Here is a 27,064-nt window from a genome sequence, read left to right as displayed (position 1 = left end):
GACTTCCTTGGTTTTAAGGTGTTTACTCCACTGCAGTTCATGCTTTGCATGCAGGTGCCTGGTCATGCAGGTTGTGCTCAGGTTCAGAACGTTAATGCCTCGCTTCAGGCTCTGATGGCACAGCGTGCAAACCACTCGGGTCTTGTCGTCAGCACATTGTTTGAAGAAGTGCCATGCCAGGGAACTCCTTGAAGCTGCCTTTGGGGTGCTCGGTCCCAGATGGCGGCGGTCAGTAGCAGGCGGAGTCTCTTGGCGGCGGGTGTTCTGCTTTTGCCCACTGCTCCCTCTTTTGCTACGCTGTTGGCTCGGTCTCACCACTGCCTCTTCCTCCGAACTGTGAAAGTCAGTGGCACGACCTTCATTCCATGTGGGGTCTAGGACCTCATCGTCCCCTGCATCGTCTTCCACCCAGTCTTGATCCCTGACCTCCTGTTCAGTCTGCACACTGCAGAAAGACGCAGCAGTTGGCACCTGTGTTTCGTCATCATCAGAGACATGCTGAGGTGGTATTCCCATGTCCTCATCATCAGGAAACATAAGTGGTTGTGCGTCAGTGCATTCTATGTCTTTCACCGCTGGGGAAGGGCTAGGTGGATGCCCTTGGGAAACCCTGCCAGCGGAGTCTTCAAACAGCATAAGAGACTGCTGCATAACTTGAGGCTGAGACAGTTTCCCTGGTATGCATGGGGGTGATGTGACAGACTGATGGGGTTGGTTTTCAGGCGCCATCTGTGCGCTTTCTGCAGAAGACTGGGTGGGAGATAATGTGAACGTGCTGGATCCACTGTCGGCCACCCAATTGACTAATGCCTGTACCTGCTCAGGCCTTACCATCCTTAGAACGGCATTGGGCCCCACCATATATCGCTGTAAATTCTGGCGGCTACTGGGACCTGAGGTAGTTGGTACACTAGGACGTGTGGATGTGGCAGAACGGCCACGTCCTCTCCCAGCACCAGAGGGTCCACTAACACCACCACGACCATGTCCACGTCCGCGTCCCTTACTAGATGTTTTTCTCATTGTTATGGTTCACCACAACAACAAATATATTATTTGGCCCAATGTATTGTATTCAAATTCAGCGGGATATAAATTTGAGGCCTAGTATTTAGGCGCTGGGTGACCGGTATGGATTTAGTGACAGAATTAGACTTGGAAATGCACAGAAGCGTGTGTGTGAAGTTATTCTGAATGACCCTATGTGCACCTTCAATATTATATACCCTTTTAGGGATAGATTTCAAATAGCTCTGATATAGCAGAAACCACTAAATTATGAAATTGCTAAATTGGGAATTGTACTTCAACCCAGAACAAAAAATGTGCTTTGACGGACACTAAATATCTTGCCCAGCAACAACAGTACAGCGGTGGGTAACGAGAGATTTAGAGGGATTTAAATTTGAGGCCTAGTATTTAGGCGCTGGGTCACCGGTATGGATTTAGTGACAGAATTAGACTTGGAAATGCACAGAAGCGTGTGTGTGAAGTTATTCTGAATGACCCTATGTGCACCTTCAATATTATATACCCTTTTAGGGATAGATTTCAAATAGCTCTGATATAGCAGAAACCACTAAATTATGAAATTGCTAAATTGGGAATTGTACTTCAACCCAGAACAAAAAATGTGCTTTGACGGACACTAAATATCTTGCCCAGCAACAACAGTACAGTGGTGGGTAACGAGAGATTTAGAGGGATTTAAATTTGAGGCCTAGTATTTAGGCGCTGGGTCACCGGTATGGATTTAGTGACAGAATTAGACTTGGAAATGCACAGAAGCGTGTGTGTGAAGTTATTCTGAATGACCCTATGTGCACCTTCAATATTATATACCCTTTTAGGGATAGATTTCAAATAGCTCTGATATAGCAGAAACCACTAAATTATGAAATTGCTAAATTGGGAATTGTACTTCAACCCAGAACAAAAAATGTGCTTTGACGGACACTAAATATCTTGCCCAGCAACAACAGTACAGCGGTGGGTAACGAGAGATTTAGAGGGATTTAAATTTGAGGCCTAGTATTTAGGCGCTGGGTCACCGGTATGGATTTAGTGACAGAATTAGACTTGGAAATGCACAGAAGCGTGTGTGTGAAGTTATTCTGAATGACCCTATGTGCACCTTCAATATTATATACCCTTTTAGGGATAGATTTCAAATAGCTCTGATATAGCAGAAACCACTAAATTATGAAATTGCTAAATTGGGAATTGTACTTCAACCCAGAACAAAAAATGTGCTTTGACGGACACTAAATATCTTGCCCAGCAACAACAGTACAGCGGTGGGTAACGAGAGATTTAGAGGGATTTAAATTTGAGGCCTAGTATTTAGGCGCTGGGTCACCGGTATGGATTTAGTGACAGAATTAGACTTGGAAATGCACAGAAGCGTGTGTGTGAAGTTATTCTGAATGACCCTATGTGCACCTTCAATATTATATACCCTTTTAGGGATAGATTTCAAATAGCTCTGATATAGCAGAAACCACTAAATTATGAAATTGCTAAATTGGGAATTGTACTTCAACCCAGAACAAAAAATGTGCTTTGACGGACACTAAATATCTTGCCCAGCAACAACAGTACAGCGGTGGGTAACGAGAGATTTAGAGGGATTTAAATTTGAGGCCTAGTATTTAGGCGCTGGGTCACCGGTATGGATTTAGTGACAGAATTAGACTTGGAAATGCACAGAAGCGTGTGTGTGAAGTTATTCTGAATGACCCTATGTGCACCTTCAATATTATATACCCTTTTAGGGATAGATTTCAAATAGCTCTGATATAGCAGAAACCACTAAATTATGAAATTGCTAAATTGGGAATTGTACTTCAACCCAGAACAAAAAATGTGCTTTGACGGACACTAAATATCTTGCCCAGCAACAACAGTACAGTGGTGGGTAACGAGAGATTTAGAGGGATTTAAATTTGAGGCCTAGTATTTAGGCGCTGGGTCACCGGTATGGATTTAGTGACAGAATTAGACTTGGAAATGCACAGAAGCGTGTGTGTGAAGTTATTCTGAATGACCCTATGTGCACCTTCAATATTATATACCCTTTTAGGGATAGATTTCAAATAGCTCTGATATAGCAGAAACCACTAAATTATGAAATTGCTAAATTGGGAATTGTACTTCAACCCAGAACAAAAAATGTGCTTTGACGGACACTAAATATCTTGCCCAGCAACAACAGTACAGCGGTGGGTAACGAGAGATTTAGAGGGATTTAAATTTGAGGCCTAGTATTTAGGCGCTGGGTCACCGGTATGGATTTAGTGACAGAATTAGACTTGGAAATGCACAGAAGCGTGTGTGTGAAGTTATTCTGAATGACCCTATGTGCACCTTCAATATTATATACCCTTTTAGGGATAGATTTCAAATAGCTCTGATATAGCAGAAACCACTAAATTATGAAATTGCTAAATTGGGAATTGTACTTCAACCCAGAACAAAAAATGTGCTTTGACGGACACTAAATATCTTGCCCAGCAACAACAGTACAGCGGTGGGTAACGAGAGATTTAGAGGGATTTAAATTTGAGGCCTAGTATTTAGGCGCTGGGTCACCGGTATGGATTTAGTGACAGAATTAGACTTGGAAATGCACAGAAGCGTGTGTGTGAAGTTATTCTGAATGACCCTATGTGCACCTTCAATATTATATACCCTTTTAGGGATAGATTTCAAATAGCTCTGATATAGCAGAAACCACTAAATTATGAAATTGCTAAATTGGGAATTGTACTTCAACCCAGAACAAAAAATGTGCTTTGACGGACACTAAATATCTTGCCCAGCAACAACAGTACAGTGGTGGGTAACGAGAGATTTAGAGGGATTTAAATTTGAGGCCTAGTATTTAGGCGCTGGGTCACCGGTATGGATTTAGTGACAGAATTAGACTTGGAAATGCACAGAAGCGTGTGTGTGAAGTTATTCTGAATGACCCTATGTGCACCTTCAATATTATATACCCTTTTAGGGATAGATTTCAAATAGCTCTGATATAGCAGAAACCACTAAATTATGAAATTGCTAAATTGGGAATTGTACTTCAACCCAGAACAAAAAATGTGCTTTGACGGACACTAAATATCTTGCCCAGCAACAACAGTACAGTGGTGGGTAACGAGAGATTTAGAGGGATTTAAATTTGAGGCCTAGTATTTAGGCGCTGGGTCACCGGTATGGATTTAGTGACAGAATTAGACTTGGAAATGCACAGAAGCGTGTGTGTGAAGTTATTCTGAATGACCCTATGTGCACCTTCAATATTATATACCCTTTTAGGGATAGATTTCAAATAGCTCTGATATAGCAGAAACCACTAAATTATGAAATTGCTAAATTGGGAATTGTACTTCAACCCAGAACAAAAAATGTGCTTTGACGGACACTAAATATCTTGCCCAGCAACAACAGTACACCGGTGGGTAACGAGAGATTTAGAGGGAATTAAATTTGAGGCCTAGTATTTAGGCGCTGGGTCACCGGTATGGATTTAGTGACAGAATTAGACTTGGAAATACACAGTAGCGGTGTGTGTGAAGTTATTCTGAATGACCCTATGTGCACCTTCAATATTATATACCCTTTTAGGGATAGATTTCAAATAGCTCTGATATAGCAGAAACCACTAAATTATGAAATTGCTAAATTGGGAATTGTACTTCAACCCAGAACAAAAAATGTGCTTTGACGGACACTAAATATCTTGCCCAGCAACAACAGTACAGCGGTGGGTAACGAGAGATTTAGAGGGATTTAAATTTGAGGCCTAGTATTTAGGCGCTGGGTCACCGGTATGGATTTAGTGACAGAATTAGACTTGGAAATGCACAGAAGCGTGTGTGTGAAGTTATTCTGAATGACCCTATGTGCACCTTCAATATTATATACCCTTTTAGGGATAGATTTCAAATAGCTCTGATATAGCAGAAACCACTAAATTATGAAATTGCTAAATTGGGAATTGTACTTCAACCCAGAACAAAAAATGTGCTTTGACGGACACTAAATATCTTGCCCAGCAACAACAGTACAGTGGTGGGTAACGAGAGATTTAGAGGGATTTAAATTTGAGGCCTAGTATTTAGGCGCTGGGTCACCGGTATGGATTTAGTGACAGAATTAGACTTGGAAATGCACAGAAGCGTGTGTGTGAAGTTATTCTGAATGACCCTATGTGCACCTTCAATATTATATACCCTTTTAGGGATAGATTTCAAATAGCTCTGATATAGCAGAAACCACTAAATTATGAAATTGCTAAATTGGGAATTGTACTTCAACCCAGAACAAAAAATGTGCTTTGACGGACACTAAATATCTTGCCCAGCAACAACAGTACACCGGTGGGTAACGAGAGATTTAGAGGGAATTAAATTTGAGGCCTAGTATTTAGGCGCTGGGTCACCGGTATGGATTTAGTGACAGAATTAGACTTGGAAATACACAGTAGCGGGTGTGTGTGAAGTTATTCTGAATGACCCTATGTGCACCTTCAATATTATATACCCTTTTTGGGATAGATTTCAAAGAGCTCTGATATAGCAGGAACCACTAAATTATGAAATTGCTAAATTGAGAATTGTATTTCAACCCAGAACAAGAAATGTGCTTGAACGGACACTAAATAACTCGCCCAGCTACAGCACTAGGGACAGATTTAGCTGGATATAAATTTGAGGCCTAGTATTTAGGCGCTGGGTGACCGGTATGGATTTAGTGACAGAATTAGACTGGGATATGGCCAAAAAATGAACAGACTATTGCTGGTTAAATGCACTTGGTGTGACAGCTTCACCCTGATGTAGGCTTTAGCCAAAAAACAACCACACCATTGAGGGTTAAATGCACTTGGTCGCAGCTTGTGCTGGCGCACCACAAGACACAAAATGGCCGCCGATCACCCCAGAAAAATGAGACTGACAAACGGTCTGTGCAGCCTAAAAACAGTGAGCAATTGAGGATCAGCAGCTCAATGATCCACAGCTGCAGATCGATCAGTTAATCAAGTCCTTTGGAGGAGTTAATCTGCCTAATCTCGCCCTACTGTCGCAGCCGCAACCTCTCCCTACGCTAATCAGAGCAGAGTGACGGGCGGCGCTATGTGACTCCAGCTTAAATAGAGGCTGGGTCACATGGTGCTCTGGCCAATCACAGCCATGCCAATAGTAGGCATGGCTGTGATGGCCTCTTGGGGCAAGTAGTATGACGCTTGTTGATTGGCTGCTTTGCAGCCTTTCAAAAAGCGCCAAGAAAGCGTCACAAAAGCGCCAAGAAAGCGACGAACACCGAACCCGAACCCGGACTTTTACGAAAATGTCCGGGTTCGGGTCCGTGTCACGGACACCCCAAAATTCGGTACGAACCCGAACTATACAGTTCGAGTTCGCTCATCCCTATCTAGGATAGATTACCTTCTGGGTAACGCATTAACTCTGACAGAAATATAGAGCATTGAGTATTGCCCGCAGGGGCCCTCTGATCACGCACCAATGGTGGCTAGGTTCTCATTGCTGGGGGATGTAGTGAGAGGGAACAAAATGCGCATACATCCGTTCTGGCTTACCCTCATGGACTCCCATGATAGGATCCCGGATCAACTGTGCATGTTTTTTTGAGGTCCAGGGTGACATTATAGACGAGCTGTTAATGTGGGAGATGTTAAAAGCTTATTTGAGGGGATGGTTTAAATCATCCATAGCATTCATTAAAAGAGAGGCCCATCGTAGAGAGGAGGAGCTTCAGAACTCCTGTAGGGAGGCTGAGAGAAACGTTACTAATGACACCACTGAACCCAACAGGTTGGAGTGGCTGCTCAGGGGTAGACAGTATATGCAGCACTTGCAAGAGAAAAGCGATCGTAGACTGTTTTTTCCTTAAGCAGCAGTCCTTTGAGCTAGGGGGTCAAGCGGGTAAGGTACTTGCTCACATTGCCCGGAACAACTCGGCAGCCCCTCCGGTTATACGCATGCGCGGGGCGGATGGATGGATACTAGAATCGCTAACTGGCATCCTCGCTAGATTTCAAGAGTTCTACCAGGATCTGTATAGCTCAGCGGCACATTATTCCACCCGAGAGCTGAGGACATATCTGCAGGAGGGGATACACCCCCGGCTGAGTAACGAGGATAGGAAGTTGCTAGAGGGTGACATCACATTGGAGGAGGTACAGGAAGCTATAAGAGGACTTACAACAGGGAAGGCACCCGGCCCTGGCGGCATACCGATCGAAGTGTACACTAGATATATAAATATTTTGGCCCCTAGATTGGAAAAAGTGCTACAATCGGCGAAGAGACAACATAGACTACCAAATTCATTCTATGATGCCACCATAGTGGTGATCTTGAAACCAGACAAAGATCCTTTGGAGTGTGGGTCGTACAGACCCATCTCCTTATTAAACCTGGATTATAAAGTGCTCACGAAAATTATTGCCAATAGGTTGAATAGGGTCATAACATCAGTTGTACACCCGGATCAATCCGGATTCATACCGGGGAGGTCTACTTCCAATAATATTAGGAGAGCGCAGGTGATTACGCAGGTTGGTGGGTCCCTGAGCAAGCCATGGGCTTTGGCCTCCCTGGACACAGCCAAGGCCTTTGATTCGGTAGAGTGGCCATATTTATTTGAAGTATTGAGCTGTTTTGGTTTTGGCCCAGTGTTCATCGAATAGGTTCATATGCTTTATAGGCAACCCAAAGCGAACATCCTTGTGAACGGCTCTCATTCAGGACAGTTTACCCTTGGCAGGGGAACCAGACAAGGGTGCCCCCTGTCACCTCTTCTCTTTGCAGTTGCAATAGAACATTTAGCTCTCAGACTGTGACAGGATGAGGTCTACAGCGGAGTAACCCTAGGGCTTAGTAAATATGCAGAGTGCCCTTGTCTTTGCTGTTATTATATTGTTATATTGATTATCACATCCACATAATTGCTATCTTGTGTAGGAGGTCTGTTGTGGTACTTGTGGTCCACCGCAGGCATCCTCCACTGTATGCATTTTTGCTGGGGATCGCCATTAGCAACGGGCCACAAGTGCAGGATTTGCTCCCCTATTTATATATGCACAACTGCTTATGGGTTTGAGCACTTACTGCCTGTTAACTCCTTGAGGACACTGCCATATTTCACCTTAAGGACCAGGACATTTTTTGCAAATCTGATCAGTGTCACTTTATGTGGTGATAACTTTAAAACGCTTTGACTTATCCAGACCATTTTGAGATGACAGATGACAGATAAAACGTTTAATCCGAGTAAATGTATCATTTTAAAGGAAAAATACGTTGATTCAAATTTTCATGGTGTCAACAAATCCCCCAAAAGTTGGGACAAGTAGCAATAAGAGGCTGGAAAAAGTAAATTTGAGCAGAACGAAGAGCTGGAAGACCAATTAACACTAATTAGGTCAATTGGCAACATGATTGGGTATAAAAAGAGCTTCTCAGAGTGGCAGTGTCTCTCAGAAGCCAAGATGGGTAGAGGGTCACCAATTCCCACAATGTTGCGTAGAAAGATAGTGGAGCAATATCAGAAAGGTGTTACCCAGCGAAAAATTGCAAAGACTTTGCATCTATCATCATTAACTGTGCATAACATCATCCAAAGATTCAGAGAATCTGGAACAATCTCTGTGCGTAAGGGTCAAGGCCGTAAAACCATACTGGATGCCCGTGATCTCCGGGCCCTTAAACGACACTGCACCACAAACAGGAATGCTACTGTAAAGGAAATCACAGAATGGGCTCAGGAATACTTCCAGAAACCATTGTCAGTGAACACACTCCACCGTGCCATCCGCCGTTGCCAGCTGAAACTCTACAGTGCAAAGAAGATCCACAAGCTCCGGCGTTTTCACTGGGCCGGGGATCATTTAAAATGGAGTGTGGCAAAATGGGAGACTGTTCTGTGGTCAGACGAGTCACGATTCGAAGTTCTTTTTGGAAATCTGGGACGCCATGTCATCCGGATCAAAGAGGACAAGGACAACCCAAGTTGTTATCAACGCTCAGTTCAGAAGCCTGCATCTCTGATGGTATGGGGTTGCATGAGTGCGTGTGGCATGGGCAGCTTGCATATCTGGAAAGGCACCATCAATGCAGAAAATTATATTCAGGTTCTAGAACAACATATGCTCCCATCCAGACGTCATCTCTTTCAGGGAAGACCCTGCATTTTTCAACAAGATAATGCCAGACCACATTCTGCATCAATCACAACGTCATGGCTGCGTAGGAGAAGGATCCGGGTACTGAAATGGCCAGTCTGCAGTCCAGATCTTTCACCTATAGAGAACATTTGGCGCATCATAAAGAGGAAGGTGCAACAAAGAAGGCCCAAGACGATTGAACAGTTAGAGGCCTGTATTAGACAAGAATGGGAGAGCATTCCTATTTCTAAACTTGAGAAACTGGTCTCCTCCGTCCCCAGACGTCTGTTGAGTGTTGTAAGAAGAAGGGGAGATGCCACACAGTGGTGAAAATGGCCTTGTCCCAACTTTTTGGGGATTTGTTGACACCATGAAATTCTGATTCAACACATTTTTCCCTTAAAATGGTACATTTTCTCAGTTTAAACTTTTGTTCCGTGATTTATGTTCTATTCTGAATAAAATATTAGAAGTTGACACCTCCACATCATTGCATTCAGTATTTATTCACGATTTGTATAGTGTCCCAACTTTTTGGGAATCCGGTTTGTACATGGTAATACCTACATAAATAGTTATTACTTTACATTCCCCATATGTCTACTTTATGTTAGGATCATTTTGGGAATGACATTTTATTTTTGGGAGACGTTACAAGGCTTAGAAGTTTAGAAGTAAATCCTTGAAATTTCTCAGAAATTTTCAAAAACCAACTTTTTAAAGGGGTTCTACCACCAGATTTGGTCCTATTTAGCTGACTGATACTAGCGATGTGCTAGTGTCAGCAGTCCATAACAGTGTTCTTACTTATCATCTGTCTGCTGCCGTTCACCTTAAAAACGTACTTTTATAGATATGCTAATGAGCCCTTAGGTGCTATGTGGGCGTCATTAGCACCTAGAGGGCTTCGTCCACTAAACATTTCAGCCGCCCATCGCGTCCCTCCAGCCCGCCCTGCTCCTGTTGATTGACTTGAAACTTCTCAGTATCTCGTACCAATTCCCGCACCTGCGCCGTGCGCTTCTGTATTCGGCGCAGGCGCAGTGAGTGAATGCCGTGCTCCTGGTGCTGACTTCCTTACTGTAACGTAGTTGGTGCAGGCGCAGTGAGGAAGCCGGCGCCGGGAGAATACAGAAGCGCACGGCGCGGGAATTGGTACGAGATACTGAGAAGTTTCAAGTCAATCAACAGGAGCGGGGCGGGCTGGAGGGACGCGATGGGCGGCTGAAATGGTTAGTGGACGGAGCCCTCTAGGTGCTAATGACGCCCACATAGCACCTAGGGGCTTATTAGCATATCTATAAAAGTACGTTTTTAAGGTGAACGGCAGCAGACAGATGATAAGAACACTGTTATGGACTGCTGACACTAGCACATCGCTAGTGTCAGTCAGCTAAATAGGACCAAATCTGGTGGTAGAAACCCTTTAAGGACCAGTTCAGGTCTGAGGTCACTTTGTGAGGCTTACATAATAGAAACCACCCAGAAAATTACCCCATTCTAGAAACTACACCCCTGAAGGTATTCAAAACTGATTTTAGGTGTTCCACAAGAATTAATGGAAAATAGAGATACAATTTCTAAATGTAACTTTTTTGCCAGATTTTCAATATTTTTTATTTTTTTTTACCAGTTACAAAGCAAGGGTTAACAGCCAAACAAAACACTATTTATTGCCCTGATTCTGTAGTTTACAGAAACACCCCATATGTAGTCGTAAACTGCTGTACGGGCACACGGCAGGGCGCAGAAGGAAAGGCATACCATACGGTTTTTGGAAGGCATATTTTGCTGGACTACTGGATAGTGTGGAAGTTTTGTTGGTACTAGTTTAGGGTACGTATGATTTTTGGTTGCTCTATATTACACTTTTTGTGAGGCAAGGTAACAAGAAACAGCTGTTTTGGCAACGTTTTTTTTTTTTTTTGTTATTTATTTTATTTTTTTGTTATTTACAACATTCATCTGACAGGTGGTATTTTTATAGAGCAGGTTGTCACTGACGCGGGAATACTTAATATGTATACAATTTTTTTATTTATGTAAATTTTACCAATGATTTCATTTTTGAAACAAAAAAATCATGTTTTAGTGTCTCCATATTCTGAGAGCCATAGTTTTTTCAGTTTTTGGGCGATTATCTTAGGTAGGGTCTCATTTTTTGCAGGATGAGATGACTGTTTGGCACTATTTTGGGGTGCATATGACTTTTTGATCGCTTGCTATTACAGTTTTTGTGATGTAAGATAACAAAAAATGTGTTTATTTAGCACTTTATAATTTATTTTTTACGGTGTTCATCTGAGGTGTTAGGTCATGTGAGATGTTTATAGAGCCGGTCGATACGGACGCGGCGATACCTAATATGTCTCTTTATTTGGGGAAAATGAAGTTCTTGTTTATTTGTACTTGAAACTTTTGATTTTTTTTTGGGGGGGGGAACTTAATTTTTTCAACTTTTATTTTTTTTAACTTTGTTTTGTCCCACTTTGGGACTTCAACTTTTGGGGGTCTAATCCCTTTTACAATGCATTCCAATACTTCTGTATTGAAATGCATTGGCTGTATGAGTTATACTGTGTGTATTACTCGTACAGCTTCCAGCCTGTGAGATCCAGGGGGCTGGATCTCACAGGCTCGTCAACGGAAGGCAGCGCAGATGCCTTCTTTAGGCATTGCGCTGCCTTCCATGCCATCGGGTCCCCCCTACAGCCGCATGGGGACTCGATGGCGCTGCCGATGGCCGCCGTCGCATAAGGTAAAAGCCGCAAACTGCAGGTCTGAATTGACCTGCGGTTTGCAGCGATCGCCGACACGGGGGGTTACGGGGCCCCCCCCTCGCATTTACCCAAGGTGCCTGCTCAATGATTTGAGCAGGCACCGGGCTCTGATCACCTCCTGCCGAGCTGCGGTGATCGTGATCGGAAATACATAGGACGTACCCGTACGCCCTGTGTTCTTAAGTACCGAGACATCAGGGCGTACCGGTATGTCCTATGTCTGGAACAGGTTAAACACCACACCATTTTTATTATTTTTTTCATTGGTGTGCTCTTTAACCTCCTCAGGACCGCCGTACGCAGGATTGCGTCCTGCCGGCGGTCCTGCTCTTCTGGGTGGACGCATTTACGCGTCCTCCCGCGAGAGCCGAGATTTCCTGTGAACGCGCGCACACAGGCGCGCGCGCTCACAGGAACGGAAGGTAAGCGAGTGGATCTCCAGCATGCCAGCGGCGATCGCTTGCTGGCAGGCTGGAGATCCGAATTTTTTAACCCCTAACAGGTATATTAGACGCTGTTTTCATAACAGCGTCTAATATACCTCCTACCTGGTCCTCTGGTGGTCCCTTTTGTTAGGATCGACCACCAGAGGACTCAGGTAGCTCAGTACAGTCGCACCAAACACCACACTACACTACACCCCCCCCCCCCGTCACTTATTAACCCCTTATAAATCCCTGATCACCCCTGATCACCCATGATCACCCCATATAAACTCCCTGATCACCCCCCTGTCATTGATCACCCCCCTGTCATTGATCACCCCCCTGTCATTGATCACCGCCCTGTCATTGATCACCCCCCTGTCATTCTCCGTTCAGACGTCCATATGATTTTTACGGATCCACGGATACATGGATCGGATCCGCAAAAAGCATACGGACGTCTAAATGGAGCCTTACAGGGGGGTGATCAATGACAGGCGGGTGATCACCCATATACACTCCTTGATCACCCCCCTGTCATTGATCACCCCCCTGTAAGGCTCCATTCAGACGTCCGCATGATTTTTACGGATCCATGGATACATGGATCGGATCCGCAAAACACATGCGGACGTCTGAATGGAGCCTTACAGGGGGTGATCAATGACAGGCGGGTGATCACCCTGATCACCCCCTGTCATTGATAACCCCCCTGTAAGGCTCCATTCAGACGTCCGCATGTGTTTTGTGGATCAATGACAGGGGGGTGATCAGGGAGTCTATATGGATGATCACCCCCCTGTCATTGATCACCCCCCTGTCATTGATCCCCCCCCCCCCCCCCCATTTTTTTTTGGCACAAGTTAGCGGAAATTTTTTGTTTGTTTTTGTTTTTTCTTACAAAGTCTCATATTCTACTAACTTGTGTCAAAAAATAAAATCTCACATGGACGCACCATACCCCTCACGGAATCCAAATGCGTAAACATTTTTAGACATTTATATTCCAGACTTCTTCTCACGCTTTAGGGCCCCTAAAAAGCCAGGGCAGTATAAATACCCCACATGTGACCCCATTTCGGAAAGAAGACACCCCAAGGTATTCCGTGAGGGGCATATTGAGTCCATGAAAGATTGAAATTTTTGTCCTAAGTTAGCGGAAAGTGAGACTTTGTGAGAAAAAAACAAAAAAAAAATCAATATCCGCTAACTTATGCAAAAAAAATAAAATTCTAGGAACTCGCCATGCCCCTCATTGAATACCTTGGGGTGTCTTCTTTCCAAAGTGGGGTCACATGTGGGGTATTTATACTGCCCTGGCTTTTTAGGGGCCCGAAAGTGTGAGAAGAAGTCTGGGATCCAAATGTCTAAAAATGCCCTCCTAAAAGGAATTTGGGCCCCTTTGCGCATCTAGGCTGCAAAAAAGTGTGACACATGTGGTATCCCCGTACTCAGGAGAAGTTGGGGAATGTGTTTTGGGGTGTCATTTTACATATACCCATGCTGGGTGAGAAAAATATCTTGGTCAAATGCCAACTTTGTATAAAAAAATGGGAAAAGTTGTCTTTTGCCAAGATATTTCTCTCACCCAGCATGGGTATATGTAAAATGACCCCCCAAAACACATTCCCCAACTTCTCCTGAGTACGGCGATACCACATGTGTGACACTTTTTTGCAGCCAAGGTGGGCAAAGGGGCACATATTCCAAAGTGCACCTTTCGGATTTTGCAGGCCATTTTTTACACATTTTGATTGCAAGGTACTTCTTACACATTTGGGCCCCTAAATTGCCAGGGCAGTATAACTACGCCACAAGTGACCCCATTTTGGAAAGAAGACACCCCAAGGTATTCCGTGAGGGGCACGGCGAGTTCCTAGAATTTTTTTTTTTTTTGTCACAAGTTAGCGGAAAATGATGATTTTTCTTTTATTTTCTTTTTTCCTTACAAAGTCTCATATTCCACTAACTTGCGACAAAAAAAAAAAAATTCTAGGAACTCGCCATGCCCCTCACGGAATACCTTGGGGTGTCTTCGTTCCAAAATGGGGTCACTTGTGGCGTAGTTATACTGCCCTGGCAATTTAGGGGCCCAAATGTGTGAGAAGAACTTTGCAATCAAAATGTGTAAAAAATGCCCTGCAAAATCCGAAAGGTGCACTTTGGAATATGTGCCCCTTTGCCCACCTTGGCAGCAAAAAAGTGTGACACATCTGGTATCGCTGTACTCAGGAGAAGTTGGGCAATGTGTTTTGGGGTGTCATTTTACATATACCCATGCTGGGTGAGAAAAATATCTTGGTCAAATGCCAACTTTGTATAAAAAAATGGGAAAAGTTGTCTTTTGCCAAGATATTTTTCTCACCCAGCATGGGTATATGTAAAATGACACCCCAAAACACATTCCCCAACTTCTCCTGAGTACGGCGATACCAGATGTGTCACACTTTTTTGCTGCCAAGGTGGGCAAAGGGGCACATATTCCAAAGTGCACCTTTTGGATTTCACCGGTCATTTTTTACACATTTTGATTGCAAAGTTCTTCTCACACATTTGGGCCCCTAAATTGCCAGGGCAGTATAACTACCCCACAAGTAACCCCATTTTGGAAAGAAGACACCCCAAGGTATTCTGTGAGGGGCATGGTGAGTTCCTAGAATTTTTTATTTTTTGTCGCAAGTTAGTGGAATATGAGACTTTGTAAGAAAAAAAAAAAAAAATCATCATCATTTTCCGCTAACTTGTGACAAAAAATAAAAAGTTCTATGAACTCACTATGCCCATCAGCGAATACCTTAGGGTGTCTACTTTCCGAAATGGGGTCATTTGTGGGGGTTTTCTACTGTTTGGGCATTGTAGAACCTCAGGAATCATGACAGGTGCTCAGAAAGTCAGAGCTGCTTCAAAAAGCGGAAATTCACATTTTTGTACCATAGTTTGTAAATGCTATAACTTTTACCCAAACCATTTTTTTTTTTTGCCCAAACATTTTTTTTTAATCAAAGACATGTAGAACAATAAATTTGGTGAAAAATTTATATATAGATGTCGTTTTTTTTGCAAAATTTTACAGCTGAAAGTGAAAAATGTCATTTTTTTGCAAAAAAATCGTTACATTTTGATTAATAACAAAAAAAGTTAAAATGTCAGCAGCAATAAAATACCACCAAATGAAAGCTCCATTAGTGAGAAGAAAAGGAGGTAAAATTCATTTGGGTGGTAAGTTGCATGACCGAGCGATAAACGGTGAAAGGAGTGTAGTGCCGAAGTGTAAAAAGTGCTCTTGTCATGAAGGGGGTTTCACCTAGCGGGGCTGAAGTGGTTAAACCTACTGTTTCCATAGAATGGCGCTAGAAGATTTAAAGCAGAGTAACAGCCTGGTTGGACTAAAAAAGTCAGTAATGTCAAAAATTCTTCTAATGCCACAGCGCAAAAGGCACTTCATAGTGCTGTGCCTGCCACAGTACTTCACACAATAAATGGGTTAATGTCACCCACCAAACTAACAGACACATTAGCTATATTAATTTCCCTGGCATGTATGCATTGCAGGTGTACCTCACGCAATAATTGAGTATATGAACCCACTGAACTTAGACGGATTAACTATTATATTTGTGTGTTAGGGGTACAAAGATGTTGCATTGCACCCACCCAAAAATTGCTATAGGTCACCCACAGAATTAACAGCCAGATGAGATTCCTAACACTCTCCCTCACTTCATCTGCCTGCTTCCTGTCTCAGAGCTGATGGGCGGTGCTACACGTGATCCAGCTCGTATAGAGGCTGGGTCACATGATGCACCGGCCAATCACAGCCATACCATTAGTAGGCATGGCTGTGATGGCTTCTAAGTGCCCACAGCTTAAAAGCTTGTTGATTGGCTGCCCTGCAGCCTTTCAAAAAAGCTTTATTAAATGCCCGAACTCGAACTTTTCCGTCAAAGTTCGGGTCCGGGTTCCAAAAATCGTAAAGTTCGGTACAGTCCCAAGCTTTTACAGTTCGGGTTCGCTCAACACTAAACACAGCATCTGCACTTTTATTATCTGCAGTTCTATTTTACATGGAATTTGGTAGGATTTTACATTGTCTACTCTTCTCTTCTTTCCATTCAGGTTCCTACAATATAGGATCTGCTCAGTGGATATCTTCTATATAAGATCCTTCTCCTGATTGACCCCCTCATGGATGGATAGGGACAAGATGGTGGAGAGTATAATAAATCTCACCCTAGAGATCCTCTTCCGGCTTACTGGAGAGGTGAGAGATTTTGATAATGTCACATTACTTTATCTTATCTATGTTACTAACAGATGGACATGACTGGAGAGGGGCTCTGGACATGTATGGAGTGATATTTATTACTGTGTTTTTCCATAACCAGGACTACATAGTAGTGAAGAAGACCTCTAATGAGCGCTGTCAGGCCCTTGTGTCTGAAGAATGGGGAAGAACCCTGAGCCCAATCACGGGGCCTCCACCTCACCCCCTGATGCATGAGGAAATCAAAAGAGAGAAGATCCTAGAACTCGCCAACAAGATGATTGAGATGCTGACTGGAGAGGTGACACTGCTGGGAATGCTAGGACATTACACAGGAACGCTATGAAGGGATCTGGGTGATGACTGTATCATTGTGTTGTCAGGTTCCTATAAGGTGTCAGGATGTCACCATCTATTTCTCCATGGAGGAGTGGGAGTATTTAGAAGGACACAAAGATCTGTACAAGGATGTCATGATGGAGGCTCACCAGCCCCTCACATCGCCAGGTAATAGACATGAATAAATCCACACGTCCTATCATTATTTGTATGTAAGGAATGAATTAAGTCACTGAATGTGTTTATTACAGTTAAGAAAGAGACGAGAACACCAGAGAGATGTCCCAGTCCTCTTTCTTCACAGGATGTTTCAGAAGAACATCACAATGTCCCACAGGATGATCAGGTAGATGGAGATTAGGTTTCATGAAATGTCCCCTGTGATCTGTAGAAGTCTGTGAAGATCTTGTGTTTGGTCTTGTTTTATCCATCAGTATTATATGTTTTATTCTTGTATAATGAGAAAGGTGAAGATGGTGTCACGGACGTTCCCGTGGCAGGAGATCGGCAAAACTGTCAACACGTGGTTTGAACTGACAGGTTTTCTTCTGGATCAATAGGCGTTGTTGTTTCTGGTAATGGCCACACCCCTTGCCTCAGGTATTGCTAATGTGGTCATTTAACCTTATTTATAGTTTCTTCTCCCACTATGCTGTGCGGTTTATAGATTCTGCTTTGAGTTGTGGATTGCTGGTGTCTGGATCTTAGCGGAGTTCCTGGTGCTTCCATTGCTTCTTTGCATTTAAGTATTTTTGTATTTTGTTTGAGTTCTGTGTGTTGTATTTCCCTGTCATTTGTATTAAGGCCTGAGGAGACTCCTGTTTGTCCTTTCTCTTGGAGGAACAGGTTGTCTCAGTCCTGACATTAGTCCAGGGTCCTATAGGGTCAGTTAGGAAACTAGGTTCCGGTGTATGAACTCACCAACCTCTGGGGTCTGTTCATACTGGTAGTTGGTGAGGACTTTGTGTAGGGTTTTATTAGGTGTCCATCACCTTTCCTTAGTTCCCAGGCCTTATTCCCTCACCCCTTTCCCTACTATGTTCGGTGTGGTGTTCCCTCCCACACCCGAACGTGACAGATGGCAGGATTACAGCTGACCATAGACATTAAATGTTGTTGGGTTCTTTTCACAATTTTCTGCCTATGGAGACTTTGAAGATTGGTTCCTCTGTGAACTGCTGCAGACCTTTTGTGGTTGCAGAAGAGTGCCTCAACAATTCTTGGAGCAGTCCTCTGCTAGGACCATATGATTCTACAACTGGTGCACAAGTGTTGAGTTGTGCCCAAATTGTCAGCTTTTTTTAGGAGGATTCTCCTTCGCGGAGGAAGGATGCTACTATGTGCACTCATGCACAACATGGTTCTTGTGGCTGATGTGACACATCCTTTCATGGCCTACCTAACTACTTATGACTGTAAACATGCGGTGTGCATATCGCACAACAGTGTACATTAGGTATGGTCCCAAGACACCAGGTGGCGGCCAACATAGTTCCAGTCCAGGTCCTTCATAGCACGTACAGTGTCTCAGAGGAGCCACTACAGCAAATGTAGTCTGGCACTTCTGATACTTATTCAAATACATAGAAACATAGAATGTGTCGGCAGATAGGAACCATTTGGCCCATCTACTCTGCCCAATTTACTGAATACTATGAATAGCCCTTGGCCCTATCTTATATGAAGGATGGCCTTATGCCTATCCCATGTATGCTTAAACTCCTTTACTGTATTTGCAGCTACCACTTCTGCAGGAAGGCTATTCCATGCATCCACTACTCTCTCAGTAAAGTAATACTTCCTGATATTACTTTTAAACCTTTGCCCCTCTAACTTAAAACGATGTCCTCCTTGTAGCAGTTTTTCTTCTTTTAAATATTCTTTCCTCTTTTACCTTGTTGATTCCCTTTATGTATTTAAAAGTTTCTATCATATCCCCTCTGTCTCGTCTTTCTTCCAAGCTATACATGTTAAGGTCCTTTTAATCTTTCCTGGTAAGTTTTATCCTGCAATCCATGTACTAGTTTAGTAGCTTTTCTCTGAACTCTCTCCAAAGTATCAATATCCTTCTGGAGATATGGTTTCCAGTGCTGAGCACAATACTCCAAATGAGATCTCACTAGTGCTCTGTAGCGGCATGAGCACCTCCCTCTTTCTACTGGTAATGCCTCTCTCTATACACCCAAGCATTCTGCTAGCATTTCCTGCTGCTCTATCTTTAAGTATTCTTAAATAATGACCCCTAAATCCCTTTCCTCAGATGCTGAGGTTAGGACTGTATCACTGATTTTATATTCTGCTCTTGGATTTTTACGCCCCAGGTGCATTATCTTGCACTTAACAACATTAAGTTTTAGTTGCCAGATTTTTGACCATTCCTCTAGTTTTCCTAAATCCTTTTCCATTTGGTGTATCCCTCCAGGAACATCAACCCTGTTGCAAATCTTTGTGTCATCAGAAAAAAGACACACCTTACCATTGAGGCCTTCTGCTATTTCGCTGATAAAGATATTAAAGAATATGGGTCCCAGAACAGATCCCTGAGGTACCCCACTGGTAACAATCAGTGATGGCCATTTCGCAGTGTTCGCCGACGAACACATGTGATCTGCCATCTTTATTGCCAAGCCCGGCGATGTAGAGGTAAGTTCTTACCTGTGCCTGCGCCGCGAGCTGCTCTGAAACACATGCGGTCGCCGGGAGCAGGCAGTTCCGAGAACAATCCTTCATCGGGCTGTTCTCGGAACTGCCTGCTCCCGGTGACCGCATGTGTTTCAGATCAGCTCGCGGCCGCATATTGCATATCGCGGCCGAACACTGCGAACTGGCCATCGCTAGTAACAAGACCATGGTCTGAATATACTCCATTGACTACAACCCTCTGTTGTCTGTCCCTCAGCCACTGCCTATTACATTCAACAATATGGGAGTCCAAGCACAAAGACTGCAATTTATTGATTAGCCTTCTATGTGGGACAGTATCAAAAGCCTTACTAAAGTCTATTTAAGCGATGTCTACTGCACCTCCGCCATCTATTATTTTAGTCACCCAATCAAAAAAAATCAATTAGATTAGTTTGACATGATCTTTCTGAAGTAAACCCATGCTGTTTTTCATCTTTCAATCCATGGGATTTTCGATGTTCCACAATCCTCTCCTTAAGTAGGGTTTCCAATAATTTCCCCAATATTGATGTCAGGCTTACTGGCCTATAGTTGCCCGATTCCTACCTACTACCTTTCTTGTGAATGGGCACAACATTTGCTCATTTCCAATCTTCTGGGGCGACTTCTGTTGCCAGTGATTGGTTAAATAAATCTGTTAATGGTTTTGCTAGTTCACCGCTAAATTCTTTGATTAGCTTTGGGTGTATCCCATCAGGCCCCTGTGACTTATTTGTATTATTTTAGACAGCTGACTTAGAACCTCTTCCTCTGTAAAGACACATACATCAAAAGATTTATTAGTCTTCCTTCCTAACTGAGGTCCTTTTCCTTCATTTTCCTTTGTAAAAACTGAACAGAAGTATTCATTGAGGCAGTCAACTAGTTCTTTATCTTCTTCCATATACCGTCCTTCCTTTTTTGTTTTTAATTTAATTCCTTGTTTTAGTTAACTTTTTTTCATTTATGTATCTGAAGAATGTCTTATCGCCTTTTTTCACTGACTGAGCTAATTTCTCTTTTGCTTGTGCTTTAGAAGCTCTTATAACTTTGGCCTCTCTCTGCCTAATCTTAAATAAATTTTGCCTGTCATCCTCGTTTTTGTTTTTTAAAATTCCTAAATGCTATCTTTTTTTGTTTTTAATGATTTTTGCCACTTCTGTTCAGTCAGTGGTGTCTTCCTTTTTTTGCTTTTACTGACAAGCCTAATGCAATTTTCGGTTGCCTTCAATAGTGACACTTTTAAGTAGTCCCATTTCTCCTGGACTCCATTGAAACCGTTCCAATCTGATAGGGACTTGTATACCACTAATCTAATTTTAGAAAAGTCAGTTTTTCTAAAATCTAAAACTTTTGTTTTTGTGTGGTGTGACTCAGTCACTGTACTTATAGTAAACCACACTAACTGGTGATCACTAGATCCCAAGCTTTCCCCTACAGTAATATCAGATACCAAACTCCCATTTGTGAATACTAAATCTAAAATGGCCTCCTTCCGGGTTGGCTCCTCAACTACTGTTGTAGAAATAATCCAAGTAGGGAATTTAGAATATCTGTACTGGCAGAACTAGCTATTTTGGGTTTCCAGTTTACATAAGTTAGATTAAAGTCTCCCATAATGATAACTTTCAATGTCATTTTAGTTATTTCCTCAACTAGTAGATCATCTAATTCTTTGACTTGGCCAGGTGGTCTATATATCACACCTACACAAGTTGCCTTATTATTATCAAGCTGCAAGGTTACCCAAACTGACTCTAAATTGGTCTTACTAACTTGTATTAAATTAGATTTTATGCTATCTTTCACATACAGGGCCACCCCTCCCCCTTTCTTGCCTTATCTGTCTTTCCTATATAGAGAGAACCCTGGTATTGTTATATCCCAGTCATTACTCCCATTGAACCATGTCGCAGTAACAGCCACTAAATCTATATTCTCAGATGCGATTATTGACTCAAGTTCATTGATCTTATTCCCTAAACTGCGAGCATTTGTAGACAAGACTCTGAGCTTGTCATTTCTTAACCTATGTGCTACTGGCATCTTCTGGCATTGTTCCGGGGGGCATCCGGACTGCTGGATTATCACCCATTTGCCCCCCTTTCCCAGTTTAAATGCTTCTTAGTAAATACTTTGAACTGTTCACTGAGGACATTCGTTCCTTTGAACGAAAGATGCAAACCATCTTTCTTGTACAGTTCTTTTCCATTCCAACGAGAGCTAACATGAGACGCAAAGCTAAGCCCTTGGTTCAGACACCATTCACCAAGCCATACATTGAATTCCTTAATGCACATCTTCCTGTCATGCTGAAGGTTATGCACAGGCAATACTGCAGAGAATGAAACAGTTGATGCTGTACTGTAGAGAGCAAGATTTTAAAGGAGAGAGATTGAGTATAACACTTCTACAAGGATCGTTAAAGGGGTATTCCAGTTAGAAAAGGATATCCCCTATCCACAGCGATCATGAGAATGGGGCCCCTTACCTCCCCCATCTCCGGTGCTCCTATAGAAATGAATAAAGCGGCAGTGTGCATTACGATCAGCCTCAACATCCATTTCAGTGGACTCCATGGGGCATGGTGTCCCCATTCTTGTGATAGGTGGGTGTCCCAGTGGTAGTACCCCCACCAATATAATTATTCTCCTTATTCTTTATCCTTTGAATAAGGAGTAACATTCTGTAACCAGAATACTCCTTTAAGAGTGGAAAATAGAAGTAGAAGCATGGAGATCCCCAGCCACAGAGGATGGTCAAGCAAGTGTGGCTTAAGACATTTTTCTGGCCACCTGCATTTTTTACATCAGGAATAAATGAATCGTCTACAAGGGTTATGTTGTCTAGGGTGTTGTTTCCGTCTCTTACAATCCCAGCTTCCTTTTCTGAATAAGGTTTCATCCTGGTACCTCCTTAATGTCAGAATGGCAGTACCAAGGTCATTCTAGCACATCTAGATATAGGACCCTTCTTATTTGCATACAATATAATATAGTATTGGCAGTTAATCATTGGAAAAGCTATGTAGGATTGCTTTCATCAGTGCATATAATGCTAACTCACCAGCAGTTTCTGGATGCTGAGATGCAGCCATAAATTTTGAACCTTTTTAATTATGGATACCTCGTCATATGATCTGCAGTCTGACCACCTGTCTGGAACTTACTGTTCTGACAGACAGAAGATCAGTCTCTCCTGTGTGGCTGACATCCTGTGAACTACAAGATTACAGAATCCTTTATCAGATCCCTCTTAAAGGCTCCCTCCCCACCAGCTCCTCCTGCTTGGTTTTTCCCTTAACCCCTTCCCGACCTATGACGAGTATACTCGTCATGGAGCACTGCTACTTAGCGCTCCATGACGAGTATACACGTCATGGCATTAAACTGTCACCATGTCTGCAGACATGGTGACAGCGCTGAGTGCCGGCTGTTACACACAGCCAGGCACCCAGGGTCAATGCCGAGGGGGGTCCTGTGACCACACCCGTATCGGCGATCGCTGCAAACCGCAGGTCAATTCAGACCTGCGGTTTGCAGCGCTTTCTGTATTTTCTGATCCCTGCGGTCCCTGATCGCGGGGATCAGAAACTTTAAAATTACAAAAATAAAGATACATTTTTCACACACCCCTGCACCCCTGGGGGTGTTGCGGGAGGCGGGCAGTGCGGCAGGCGGGATCGCGATCCCCCGCCCGCCTCCCCTTGAATAATCGTTGGTGGCCAGTGGGTATACCAGGGTGTCAGCACATTGCTGACACCCTGGTATAAACAGCTGACATCTGTGCTGCGATGTCAGCCGTTTAACCCTTTCCATACCGCGGTCCGTACGGACTGCTTTATGGAAAAGGTTAACAGTCAGGGAGCTCCCTCCCTCTCTCATCGGGGGGCTGCTGTGCCTTTTCAGCCCCCCGATGGGAGAGAGCCCCCAGACAGCCCCGTCCTTACCCTTCCCCGTCTGTGAAGTTGTGGCAGACGGGGAAGGTTCCCATGGCAACAGGATGCCTTCCCAGGCATCCTGCTGTCCATTGTGCTAAAGGCATAGATCTGTTCAGACAAAGTGTAAGTAAAATACAGTACAGTACACTATATAGGGTACTGTATTATACAGACATCAGACCCACTGGATCTTCAAGAACCAAGTGGGTCTGGGTCAAAAAAATGTAAAAAAAGTGAAAAGGGTAAAGATAAAAAAAAAAACACTTATCACTAAATAAAAAATAAAATACACTACACATATTAGGTATCGCCGCGTCCATAACGACCTGATCTATAAAACAATCATGTTACTTTCCCCGCACGGTGAACGCCATAAAAATAAAAAAATTAAAACTATGAGGAAATAGAAATTTTACCCACCTTACTTCCCAAAAAAGGTAATAAAAGTGATCAAAAAAATCGCATGTACGCCAAAATAGTGCCAATCAAACCGTCACCTCATCCCGCAAAAAATGAGCCCCTACATGAGACAATCACCTAAAAACGGAAAAAACTATGGCTCTCAGACTATGGAGACACTGAAACATGATTTTTTATTTATTTTTCCAAAAATGATATTATTGTGTAAAACCTAGATAAATAAAAAAAAGGTAGACATATTAGGTATTGCCACGTCCGTAAGAATCTGCTCTATAAAAATACCACATTACCTAACCCCTCAGGTGAACACTGTTAAAAAAAAAAAAAAAAGCTGTTTTTTGGACATATCCAATCATCCAGCAGGACGCCTCTCTCATCCCATGGATCCACATATCTGCAATACAAAACAAATATCATTATCCTCGCAAAAAATCATAACTGGTCTGTACATTCAATGTAATGATGTATCTAGTGATCATGCAATCGGGAGCCCGTGTCCCTTATCTCATCCCTACTGTAACACGATAATTTATATTCAAACCATGGGGTTTTAATGTACCAAGGCGATGTATCCATTTTAGTTCACATTTCTTCAAGAGAGTAAGTCTTTTTAACACATTAATTCTTTCCAAAATTGTAAATTTCAGATCTTGTTCCTTATGTTGTTTTTCAGAAAAATGTTTAGCCACAGGAAGATCTTTTCTTTTATCTCTAATAGACTGTCGATGATTTAGTCTCGCCTTAATATCGCACGTAGTCTTCCCCACATATACTACCCATGAGGAATCGCAAGTCAAGTATTCTTTGATCTTAAAACGTTCCCCAGTCTGCGGATGTGTGAAATCCCTACCCTTCTGTAGATACTTACAATTCACACACCGCAGACATGGGTAACAACCTGTCCTCTTAGATTTACATAAGGTCTGCTGGACTTGTTTTTTCTGCCCCTCTACCTCAGTTCTAACAATCCTGTATTTGATGTTTCTGGAGCGTTTATACGACATTAAGGGCGGTGCAGTGAAGGCCGAAATCCCAGGGAAACCGCTCCTCAATGCACCCCAATCTGAACGCACAATCCGCTCCACTGCCGGACTTAACTCATTGAATGTTGTGAGAAATGGTATCCTCTCTATATTTGATTTCGCTTTACCCCTCAAAAGAGTATCGCGAGTTACTTGGTCGGCTTTATTCCTATTCTCCTGAATAACCCTTTTAGGATAGCCTCTGATTTTAAATGAATTTTCCAATTTTGTTTAACACCCCTTCCGCGTGCTCCTCATTGTCTACAATTCTTTTTATCTGCAACATTTAGCCATATGGTAGTGACCTGATCGTTTTTTCATGGGTGCCCACTTGCAAAATGCAAAATCGTATTTTTATCTGTAGCTCTAATATTTAGATCTGTATGTAGGCTCCCATTTTCCACGTAGACCTGTGTATCTCAAAATTGCACCCGTTCACTCGAGGCTGTTAGCGTAAAAAATGTTTATGCACCCTGCAGATGGGTGGTGTTCACACTATGCGTTTTTTCAAAAAAACAGCAAGCTGGATTAAATGCATTCAAGTGCAGCACGCGTCTCTCTATCCTGATGAATTTAATATAGCCAAGTGGTTTTATTGTGATTTTTAAAATGCACTTTTTTTTATATGAGATTGTTCTTGTATACTTTGATTGGAAGCTGCACTTTATTGGCACAAGCACTTTATATACAAAGACGCATGAGAATATATATCAAGATCACAATACAAGAAGATCCGTTGAAAGATTGGAATGGAGCGAATTTTTTTACTTTGATTTTGTATCAGCTGTCACTAATTGTAATCACTTGATTAATTGATGTTGGATATGTATTTAGATGCCAGCATGTTGTTGGTCTGTGCACTTGGCTTGAGAAGGATCCCGGAAGGGGATTGAAACGTTGCCTATTTTTGTGTCACATGTGTGAATAAAGACACTGCGTTTTTTTACAAGAAGAGTGCTGCGTTGATTTTTTTTCCTTGAATATACAAGCCTATGGTCAAAGGCGAGACTCTTGCACCTGATAACCTCTAAAGTGAGTGCTGCCGGATTTCATATAATTAAAATATATATATATATATATATATATATATATATGACACACCTTCTCATTCAAAGAGGCATCAAAACTATGAATTAACACATGTGGAATTATATACATCACAAAAAAGTGTGAAACAACTGAAAATATGTCATATTCTAGGTTCTTCAAAGTAGCCACCTTTTGCTTTGATTACTGCTTTGCAGGATTTCTTGCCTTATAAATGGGGTTGGGACCATCAGTTGCGTTGTGGAGAAGTCAGGTGGATACACAGCTGATAGTCCTACTGAATAGACTGTTAGAATTTGTATTATGGCAAGAAAAAAGCAGCTAAGTAAAGAAAAACAAGTGGCCATCATTACTTTAAGAAATTAAGGTCAGTTAGTCCGAAAAATTGGGAAAACTTAGAAAGTGTCCCCAAGTGCAGTCACAAAAACCATCAAGCGCTACAAAGAAACTGGCTTGCATGCGGACCTCCCCAGGAAAAGAAGACCAAGAGTCACCTCTGCTGCGGAGGATAAGTTCATCCGAGTCACCAGCCTCAGAAATTGCAGATTAACAGCAGCTCAGATTAGAGACCAGGTCAATGCCACACAGAGTTCTAGCAGCAGACACATCTCTAGAACAACTGTTAAGAGGAGACTGTGTGAATCAGGCCTTCATGGTAGAATATCTGCTAGGAAACCACTGCTAAGGACAGGCAACAAGCAGAAGAGACTTGTTTGGGCTAAAGAACACAAGGAATGGACATTAGACCAGTGGAAATCTGTGCTTTTGGTCTGATGAGTCCAAATTTGAGATCTTTGGTTCCAACCACTGTGTCTTTGTGCGACGCAGAAAAGGTGAACGGATGGAATCTACATGCCTGGTTCCCACCATGAAGCATGGAGTAGGAGGTGTGATGGTGTGGGGGTGCTTTGCTGATGACACTGTTAGGGATTTATTCAAAATTGAAGGCATACTGAACCAGCATGGCTACCACAGC

General features: G+C 42.8%; 1 protein-coding gene across 1 annotated transcript in view; it reads left to right on the top strand.

Moving 5' to 3' along the window:
- The window catches only part of LOC122941917 (oocyte zinc finger protein XlCOF7.1-like), a 58,105-nt gene that overhangs the window by 15,201 nt on the left and 15,840 nt on the right, over positions 1 to 27,064 (top strand). The window contains exons 3-6 of the mRNA XM_044299415.1: positions 16,509 to 16,653; positions 16,778 to 16,957; positions 17,040 to 17,163; positions 17,247 to 17,341. Coding sequence (XP_044155350.1) covers positions 16,582 to 16,653; positions 16,778 to 16,957; positions 17,040 to 17,163; positions 17,247 to 17,341 — 471 coding nt within the window. The 5' untranslated portion in view covers positions 16,509 to 16,581. The remainder of the gene's footprint in view (positions 1 to 16,508; positions 16,654 to 16,777; positions 16,958 to 17,039; positions 17,164 to 17,246; positions 17,342 to 27,064) is intronic.

This window comes from Bufo gargarizans, chromosome 6 (assembly GCF_014858855.1).
Source record: "Bufo gargarizans isolate SCDJY-AF-19 chromosome 6, ASM1485885v1, whole genome shotgun sequence".
NCBI lineage: Eukaryota > Metazoa > Chordata > Amphibia > Anura > Bufonidae > Bufo > Bufo gargarizans.
This window is presented reverse-complemented; position numbering and strand designations above follow the sequence as displayed.